This window comes from Oncorhynchus tshawytscha, linkage group LG05 (genome assembly GCF_018296145.1).
Source record: "Oncorhynchus tshawytscha isolate Ot180627B linkage group LG05, Otsh_v2.0, whole genome shotgun sequence".
NCBI lineage: Eukaryota > Metazoa > Chordata > Actinopteri > Salmoniformes > Salmonidae > Oncorhynchus > Oncorhynchus tshawytscha.
In genome coordinates this window covers 46056790-46067447 of record NC_056433.1, presented here as the reverse complement: position 1 = coordinate 46067447, position 10658 = coordinate 46056790, and the positions used below count along the sequence as shown (strand labels likewise).

Here is a 10658-nt window from a genome sequence, read left to right as displayed (position 1 = left end):
ATTGCAATTCAGATCCTATCTAATGAATATTCCCATGAAGATATACAAATGAATCTACGGCCCCTGTGACTGGTTCATCATAACACATCCAGGCGGTGTCCCAAATGGCACCCTATTCCTTATAAAGTGCACCACTTTTGACCAGGGCCAAAGGGTCAAAAGTAGTGCACTACACAGGGAATAGGGTGCCATTTGGGACGTAACCCTAATCTTCTCTGGATGCATCCAGCCAAATTAGATCACTGCAAACATAAATCAACTGAACTTCGTGTGCGCTGTCCCTACTCCATCTCAAGTGGCACCAATGCCAGTCACCAGATGTACAGTGCGTTCAGAACGTATTCACACCCCTTGACTTTTTCCACATTTTGTTGTGTTACAGGCTGAATTTAAAATGCACTAAAATGTTTTTGTTTTTTTTGTCATTGGCCTCCATACAACACCCCATCATTTCAAAGTCGAATGATGATTTTCAAATCTTTTACAAATCCATAACAAATGAGAAGCTGAAATGTCTTGAGTAAAAATGTGATTAAACAAGTCACATAATGAGTTGCATGGACTAGCTCTGTGTGCAATAATAGTGTTTACACCACTCACACACATACCAACCAAAAAGACCAGGGAGGTTTTCCAATGCCTCGCACCTATTGGTAGACGGGTAAAAATACAAAATAAAGCAGTCATTGAATATCCCTTTGAGCATGGTGAAGTTATCAACTAGACTTTGGATGGTGACGTTACTGTACAAGGGGTACCTGTACCGAGTCAATGTGCAGGGGTACGGATTAGTCAAGGTAATTTAGGTAATATGTACACTACCATTCAAAAGTTTGGGGTCACTAAGAAATGTCCTTGTTTTTGAAAGAAAAGTGCATTTTTTGTCCATTAAAACAACATCAAATTGATCCGAAATACAGGTGTAGACATTGTTAATGCTGTAAATGACAATTTGTAGCTGGAAACGGCAGATGTTTAATGGAATATCTACATAGGCGTGCAGAGGCCCATTATCAGCAACCATCACTCCTGTGTTCCGATGGTTCCAAGTTTAGCATTTTAAAAAGCTAATTGATCAATAGAAAACCCTTTTGCAATTATGCTAGTACAGCTGAAAACCGTGGTGCTGATTTAAAGAAACAATAAAACTGTCCTTCTTTAGACTAGTTGAGTATCTGGAGCATCAGCGTTTGTGGGTTCGATTAATGGCCAGAAGCAAACGCCTTCCTTCTGAAACTTGTCAGTCTATTCTTGTTCTGAGAAATTAAGGCTAATACATGCGAGAAATTTCCAAGAAACTGAAGATCTCGTACAACGCTGTGTACTACCCCTTTCACAGAACAGAGCAAACTTGCTCTAACCAAGAGGAGTGGGAGGCCCCGGTGCACAACTGAGCAAAAGGACAAGCACATTAGAGTGTCTAGTTTGAGAAACAGATGTCTCACAAGTCCTCAACTGGCAGCTTCCATAAAAAATCTGCCGTTTCCAGCTACAATAGTCATTTACAACATTAACAATGTCTACACTGTATTTCTGATCAATTTTATGTTTGTTCAATGGACAAAAAAATGTGTTTTTCTTTCAAAAACAAGGACATTACTTAGTGACCCCAAACTTTTGAATGGTAGTGTACATGAGGGTAGGGGTAAAGTGACTATGCATGTATAATAAAACAGAGAGTAGCAGAGTGTGAAGGAATATGTGTGTGTGTGTGTGTGTGTGTGTGTGTGTGTGTGTGTGTGTGTGTGTGTGTGTGTGTGTGTGTGTGTGTGTGTGTGTGTGTGTGTGTGTGTGTGTGTGTGTGTGTGTGTGTGTGTGTGTGTGTGTGTGTGTGTGTGTGTGTGTGTGTGGGACTGTAAGTGTAGTGTGTGGTTAGAGTCCAGTGAGTGTACATCGAGCCTGTGCAAGAGAGTCAGTGCAAAAAAATAATAATGAATAAATGGTACTAAAATAAGGTTGTCAATAGTCCTGGTAGACATTTGATTAACTGTTCAGCAGTCTAATGGCTTGGGGGTAGAAGCTGTTAAGGAGACTTTTGGCCCGTGACTTGGCACTTTAGCACCGCTTGCCATGCAGTAGCAGAACGAAAAGTCTATGATTTGGGTGGCTGGAGACTTTGACCATTTTTAGGGCGTTCTTCTGACACGTCGTGGTATAGAGGTTCTGAATTGCAGGAAGCTCGGCCCCAGTGATGTACTGGGCCGTATGCACTGCCCTCTGTAGAGCCTTGTGGTCGGATGGCGAGCAGTTGCCATACCAATCAGTGATGCAACCAGTGATGCAACCAGTGCTCTCGATGGTGCAGCTTGTAGAACTTTCTGAAGATCTGAGGACCCATGCCAAATATTTCCAGCCTACTGAGGGTGAGTAGGCATTGTCGTGCCCTCTTATCGACTGTCTTGGTGTGTTTGGACCATGATAGGTCCTTAGTGATGTGGAAACTTTAAGCTCTCGACCCGCTCCACAACGACCCTGTCGATGTGAATGTTGATAGTGGTGGCTGCATCATGTTATGGGTTCGGGTATGCTTGTAATTGTTAAGGACTTGGGAGTTTTTCAGGATAAAAAATAAACAGACTGGAGCTAAGCACAGGCAAAATCGTTGAGGAAAACTTGGTTCAGTCTGCTTTCTACCAGACACTGGGAGATGAATTCACCTTTCAGCAGGACAATAACCTACAACACAAGGCCAAATCTAAACTGTAGTTGCTTACCAAGAAGATGACAGTGATTGTTCCTGAGTGGCCAAGTTACAGTTTTGATCTATTTGAAAATCTATGACAAGACCTGAAAATGGTTGTCTAGCAATGATCAACAACCAATTTGACAGAGCTTGAAGGATTTAGAAAATAATAATGGGCAAATGTTGCACAGCCAGGTGTGGAAAGACGTATCCAGAAAGACTCCCATCTGTAATCGCTGCCAAAGGTGATTCTACAAGGTATTGACTCAGGGGTGTGAGCACTTATGCAAATGAGATATTTCTGTATTTTATTTTCAATTTGCTAAAATTTCTAAAAACATGCTTTCACTTTGTCATTCTGTGGTGTTATGTGTTTTTGTATTTGGTATTTTATTAGGATCCCCATTAGCTGTTGCAAAAGCAGCAGCTACTCTTCCTGGGGTCCGCACAAAACATGAAACATAATACAGAATGACAGAATACAGAACATCAATAGACAAGAACAGCTCAAGGACAGAACTGCATAGATTTTATTTAAAGGCACACGTTGCCTACATATCAATGCATACACACAAACTGTCTAGGTCAAATTGTGGAGAGGCGTTGTGCCGTGAGGTGTTGCTTTATCTGTTTTTTTTTATTAAAACCATGTTTGCTGTTTATTTGAGCAATATGAGATGGAAGGAAGTTCCATGCAATAAGGGCTCTATATAATACTGTACTCTTTCTTGAATTTGTTCTGGATTTGGGGACTGTGAAAAGAACCCTGGTCTATGTGTAGAGGGGTGAGAAAACACATCGATTTAATCCATTTTGAATTCAGGTTTTAACACAGGAGTGTCAAACTCATTCCATGAAGGTCCTGCTGGGTTTTCCTTTCAGTTAAGACCTCGACAACCAGGTGAGGAGAGTTCCTTACTAATCAGTGACCTTAATTCGTCAGTCATGTACAAGGGAGGAGCGAAAACCCGCAGACACTCGGTCCTCCGTGGAAGGAGTTTGACACGTGCTGTAACACAACAAAATGTGGAGTAAGTCAAGGGGTATGAATACTTTCTGAAGACATTGTATTAATGTGTTATTGAAATCCCAGACGGCCATTTTGTGTCAACTCGGAGCATCTGCTTCCTCTGCACTGGTCTTTTCTGCTGTGAACTCTGCTCGTTGTAATGTATGGCTGTGTGGCTAGCTGTGTTTGCGGACAGCAGATGTGTAACGATGAGTAAACAGACAGTCTCGCCTTGCCACGGCCTGTTGGGTGAAATGCCAAGTGGTGGTGGTGGGCAAAATGCTGTGGAAAGAGCTGAAGGAGGTGTTTTGTATTCACTGCACAGGATCCTTGCTGATAAGACAGAATTATCCCCACATCCTGCCTGGTCTAGTTTACACTGAGTGTACAAAACATCAGCAACACCTGCTCTTTCCATGACAGACTGACCAGGTGACTCCAGGTCCCTTATTGATGTTACTTGTTAAATCCACTTCAATCAGTGCAGATGAAGCGGAGAAGACAGGTTAAAGAAGGATCTTTAAGCCTTGAGACGTCGATGGTGTTATGTGTTCGTTCGGTGTGCAATTCAGAGGGTTAAAGGGCAAGACAAAAGATTTATGTGCCTTTGAACGAGGTATGGTAGTAGGTGTCAGGCGCACTGTTTTGAGTGTGTCAAGAACTGCAATGCTGCTGAGTTTTTCACACTCAACAGTTTCCTGTGTATATAAAGAATGGTCCACCAACCAAAAGACATCCAGCCAACTTGACAAAACTGTGGGAAGCATTGTAGTCAACGTGGGATAGCATCCCTGTGGAATGCTTTTGACACCTTGTGGAGTCCATTCCCCGACAAATTGAGGCTGTTCGGAGCAGGGGCGCAACTTTGGTTTTAGAAAAGGGGCGCATCATTTTTTGATCTGAGCGGATAAACACTCCAAACAGCCAACCCTCCTCACCCTCTCGGAGGCGTCCACATGGCGTCCACCGTTGCCTCGTTTTGTATCCCATTCCAATGGCAAAACTGGTGAAAGTTGTGCCCCTGGTTCTGAGGGCAAAAAGGGGTGCAACTTAATATTAGGAAGGTGTTCCTATTGTTTTGTACACTCTGTGTATACTGTCTTGTCTGAAACTTGTCTACTGTCTGGTGTCAGCTACATGTTAATCTCATCCCCAGGCTACAAGGAGGAGATCTGGTTTAGGAGGCTTGCTACATTTAGACTCCCAGAATGTTTGTCCTGCAGTACATCTGAAATGTGAGCATACTGTATATCGGAGTCAATTTTAGGTTGCAAACAGTATTTCTTTATGTTTTCCCAACAAACCCATCACATTTATTGTACAACAGTTACATCGAATAACATCTCCCACATCCTAGCATACCGTATAAGAATAAAATACAAAGGACATATGTATTTTAATGCTCTACATTAGTACTACAAGGCAATACCTGCAGGTGACACAGAGAGAAAATGACAGGAATCACAGTTTCTGCTAGCCAATGATTCACCAGCTTTCATGACTCAGGGAGCCTTACTTTGCTGTAAATACTAAGTTGTCCCTTTGTACTGTACATACGGTGCCCATGGTAACAGGATTTACCAATAGGCCAAGAAAAGAAGGAAGAATACCTCAAAATAGTAGGACAGGGTCTGTGCAGGGTCTATGCTGGTACTGGCCATGATGATTTTACAGTCTTAAAGGCATAGTTCACCCAAATTACTACATTACATATTGGTTTCCTTACCGGATATGCAGTCAGGTGGCCAGGTACACAAAACCAAAGCACAGATTGCTGTTTTACGTTGTCCAAAGATTGCTTACTGGATTTGTCTAATTTGGGTGAACTGTCCCTTTAAATTCTTTAACTGTACTTCATATAAGCTCCTCGCCAAAGGGGGTTTTGCTGTAAATGTAGCCATCATCCTCCCCACAGTCCCCAGATCTTAGTACAACATCCAACAAGATTAACATTATTTTTTTCTCATACTGAGGACTAGATTTAGCCAGACAGGGAGACCGACACAATCTACAACGAATCAGAGGCTTAGTTCTCCTCTTCTTCATTTTTTCCCCTCCTCATATTTACGTGTCCCAAATGGCACCTATTTCCATTATAGTGCACTCCTTTAAACCAGAGCCCTAAAGGGAATATGGTGCCATTTGGGACGCATACATTAACTGACGCTGAGACTGACTGGCAGAGCTTGCTCTTATAATATCTGAGATAATCTAGTCAACACCTCTTTCCACGTCTGAATTAACCTCATCCTTCAGCCGGCTTTCTGTCATAGCAATTGAGTCTGGGGACAAGGTTAAGTTTAAATACATAATGTAACAGTCCTTTAAAAATATGCACAGTAGAACATATTGATTTGTTTTTCGTTTTTTCGAACATGCACTTCATCCCATTTTACAATTGGGTTCATGACCACAGCCCACCGTAGATCATGGCCATTAATGAGTTCAAATGATCCCCCTAAAATATCCAGGATGAAACTTCTTGATTAGAGACTCCAGTACCCACAGTTTACAGTGCATTCGGGAAGTATTCAGACCCCTTCCCCTTTTCCTCATTTTGTTACGTTACAGCCTTATTCTAAAAAATCCTCATCAATCTACACACAATGCCCCATAATGACAAAGCGAATACAGGTTTTTAGAAATGTGTTAGAAATGTTAGAAATGCAAATTTATATAAAAAAAACAGAAATACCTTATTTACATAAGTATTCAGACCCTTTGCTATGAGACTCGAAATTGAGCTCAGGTGCATCCTGTTCCATTGATCATCCTTGAGTTGTTTCTACAACTTGATTGGAGTCCACTTGTGGTAAATTCAATTGATTAGACGTGATTTGGAAAGGCACACACCTGTCTATATAAGGTACCACAGTTGACAGTGCATGTCAGAGCAAAAACCAAGCCATGAGGTCGAAGGAATTGTCCGTAGAGCTCCGATTGTGTCGAGGCACAGATCTGGGGAAGGGTACCAAAACATTTCTGCAGCATTGAAGGTCCACAAGAACACAGTGGCCTCCATCATTCTTAAATGAAAGAAGTTCAGAACCACCAAGACCCTTCCTAGAGCTCGCCGCCCGGCCAAACTGAGCAATCAGGGAGGTGACCAAGAACCCGATGGTCACTCTGACAGAGCTCCAGTGTTCCTTTGTGGAGATGGGAGAACCTCCCAGGAGGACAACCATCTCTGCAGCACTCCACTAATCAGGCCTTTATGGTAGAGTGGTCAGATGGAAGCCACTCCTCAGTAAAAGGCACATGACAGCCTGCTTGGAGTTTACTAAAAGGCACCTAAAGAACTCTCACCATGAGAAACAAGATTCTCTGGTCTGATGAAACCAAGATTAAACTCTTTGGCCTGAATGTCAAGTGTCACATCTGGAGGAAACATCACATCATCCCTACGGTGAAGCATGGAGGTGGCAGCATCATGCTGTGGGGATGTTTTTCAGCGGCAGGGACTGGGAGACTAGTCAGGGTCGAGGGAAAGATGAAAGGAGCAAAGAACAGAGAGATCCTTGATGAAAACCTGCTCCAGAGTGCTCAGGACCTCAGACTGGGGCAAATGTTCACCTTCCAACAGGACAGCGACCCTAAGCACACAGCCAAGACAACCCAGGAGTGACTTCGGGACAAGTTTCTGAGTATCCTTGAGTGGCCCAGCCAGAGCCCGGACTTGAACCCAATCAAACATCTCTGGAGAGACCTGAAAATAGCTGTGCTGTGACGCTCCCCATCCAACCTGACAGAGCTTGAGAGGATCTGCAGAGAAGAATGGGAGAAACTCCCCAAATACAGGTGTGTCAAGCTTGTAGTGTCATACCCAAGAAGACTTGAAGGCTGTAATTCCTGCCAAAGGTGCTTCAACAAAGTACTAGAGTAAAGGGTCTGAATACTTAAGTAAATGTTATATTGCCATTTAAATAAATAAAATACAAATATTTATATATAAAAAAAAATGTTTTTGCTTTGTCGTTATGGGGTATTGTGTGTAGATTGAAAAATGATTTAATACATTTTAGAATAAGGCTGTAACGTAACAAAATGCGGAAAAAGTGAAAGGGTCTGAATACTTTCCAAATGCACTGTATATAGTACTAGAGCATTATACGGCACCAGTTTATGTAATAGCCAGGAGACAGCCCTGCTACGTTAGGTAAGGCTTGTGTATAGCCTTCATCTGGATGCTCTCCTTATAATCAATATCAGAGGTCAATGCCTGGTCCTCAGAGGTCAATGGCTGGTCCTCAGAGGTCAATGCCTGGTCCTCAGAGGTCAATGCCTGGTCCTCAGAGGTCAATGCCTAGTCCTCAGAGGTCAATGCCTAGTCCTCAGAGGTCAATGCCTGGTCCTCAGTGGTCAATGCCTGGTCTTCAGAGGTCAATGCCTGGTCCTCAGAGGTTATTGCCTGGTCCTCAGAGGTCATTGCCTGGTTCTCAGTGGTCAATGCCTGGTTCTCAGTGGTCAATGCCTGGTCCTCAGAGGTCATTGCCTGGTCCTCTGCAGTCAAGACCTGGTCATCAGGTGTCACATCTATATTATAGGTCTCTGAGGTGGTGAGCTCGCAGGCCCTGGAGGCAGGGTCATCCTCACAAGCCCGCAGTGCAGGGGTGTCCCTATGGGTGGAGTTACTAGACTTGTGGGAGGAGGTCGGGGAGTTGGTGGGACTGAGCTGCACGGCGGTGGTGTCCTGCAGCGTGTGTTCGCTCGTCTCCATCTCAAACGTTGCGCCGGCCCCCATCCGCATCAGCCCCCAGCTCTCGCCCCCCTTTGCCTTACGGGTATCGCGGGCCGGGGCCCGTCGGCTACACATGCAGCATGCCCCAAAAAAGGACAGAGCCACTATTAGGAGCAGTGGCCCAATGACGATGGATGGGTTGCTGGCGGGGATGAAGGACTTGAAAGTGAAAGCCCCCACCAAGGTGATGTTGATGCCCGCCAGCATGATCCCCAGGCCACAGGCGCAGCACAGGGCCGGGGAGGGGAAACTCTGGGGCCATAGGCCCCATTTTCTGCATGCTTTCTTAGGCCCCGAGGCCCTGGAGCTCTTCTCGGAAAGGACCATCTCTCTAGGCTTGATGATGGGTACTGTGTAACTCAGATATTTTTATGATTGCATATTACTTAATTGTTTTATGGATTCAGATACAATGTAATAGGCTTGATTAGTGACAAGATAGTCCAGCCCAGATACAGGTCAGGTCATGGTTTTCTCTGCCCTACAAGAGATAGACAGAAGAGTCAGATGATGTGTTCCTTCCATAGAAATAGGTTTTCTGGAAATAGGTCATTGTCACACAGGTCTAAAGGTAATTGAACTGACATTGAGGGAGAAAATCTGATGCATTATGCATCCATGTGTAAGAAATTCTACAAAGACTAGATAAATCAAGGGTATTATTATCCTTAGCTCTGCAACACACTGATGCCCCGTTTTTTCACAGAGAATCACACATTCAGGACTCATTGTTATTGTTCATAGGTACAGAAAGAACAATTACAATCACACTTTGTTCTGCAAGTCAAATAAATAATTGCTTCTATAGTCCTATTTGCAAAGCTACACGCAGACATTCATAGACAACATTGTGGTAGTGATCTTATCTTATTAAAAGTGTATTCTAGACTACATAAATGTGCAATATCAGTTTAAGACTAACGAAGCCAATAAACTAAACTGTCTGAATTGTTTACACATTTGGCTACCCTAAAAATGAAAAATGTTAGTACCATTATAGTTCTCTCATTTAACTCGTTCTTTAATGAGCAACATACAGTATCTTCTAAAATCACTGATTGTCATTTAACAATTCCTTTAGAATAGAATAGATAAATAACTCCTCTCTTGGCAATGAAAACATCAAATAGTCTACAACGCCTTTGAGAGCCCTTGATCTTACTTACATTTGATCAGTTCCATCATTTAGGCAATGTTGTTTGAAATTCCCCGTCGTTTGCCTCACATTTCGATACGAATCGTCGACTTTAGGTGACACTCCTCTGGTGCGCTCACACAGCCAACAAGGTGAAGTACCATAGAGGGAAAGAGAAGAGCGCTCGTTAGTTTCATGCATGGTTAACGCTAAACCACTAGGGGCACCATTTCAACGCCATTCACCGATGAACACTCGCTGTTCAATTACAGTACCACGAAACTGTTAAACCACATAGACTAACGGTTAAACAAACCAACACAGACAGGATCGTTTTTCAAATAACTCTTTCATTCTATTCCATATATCTGTGGCATATGCAGGAAAATTATATATTTTTGCAGAAATTGAAAAAGCTCAATATGTAGCCTACTAGGGGGTTCATTCTTGTTAATTAAATTATTGCGTTAGCAATGTGAAAAGCTTGTTTTGGAAAGCTGCTTTGTAGACCTATAGCCCAGACAAATGAATCCACACCTGGTTCAGAACTATCCACCAACACAGTGCAACCAATAAAGCATTATTTGTGAAACACCTTCCTCTCCAGCACGGCCGGCGTTATGGGCCAAAATCTGTCCAGTGTAAGCCCAATGCGTTTCTATGGGAATAATATGCAGACCTAAACTTGCCCTAAAGCGAATTGATGTTTCGTCAAAATTATATAATTACTCCTGTCTAAATAAAATAATTTCAAAATACTTCACCCTTCACCAGGGAGCATGACTTAGCCACAGATGATCAATCGCTTCTTAAATGTTTTTGTTGTGGATTGTTTCTAATCACAAGTGTGTTTGGGAAGATGGCAATTTGGGTAATAGGCAATAGGTTTAGCTGAGTAAGTTGCGGCAGTCAGTGAAAAGCGTCTAAAATATGTGTGAAGATAATGTGTTTTGAGTATAAGAAGATATGGTGCGTCTCTCTCCAGAATGCATGCAAATGTAGGAAGGTGCCCATTTTGTCAACGTCTTATTGCTGAACCGAGGTAAAGACGGTTAAGTTGGATATTCGATGGATATTCACGCTATCAAACCTC

The 10658-nt window shown here is 42.9% G+C and overlaps 1 protein-coding gene across 1 annotated transcript; it reads right to left on the bottom strand.

Annotated features, from left to right (window-relative positions):
* Positions 1-7732: 7732 nt before the first annotated feature.
* On the bottom strand, positions 7733-9721 carry LOC112251781 (transmembrane protein 275-like). Its single transcript, XM_024422721.2, has 2 exons — positions 9597-9721; positions 7733-8911 (listed from the first exon to the last, which is right to left on the bottom strand). Exon 2 carries the CDS (start codon positions 8755-8757, stop codon positions 8017-8019), a length of 741 nt encoding a protein of 246 aa, XP_024278489.1. The 5' UTR covers positions 8758-8911; positions 9597-9721; the 3' UTR covers positions 7733-8016.
* Positions 9722-10658: the final 937 nt, after the last annotated feature.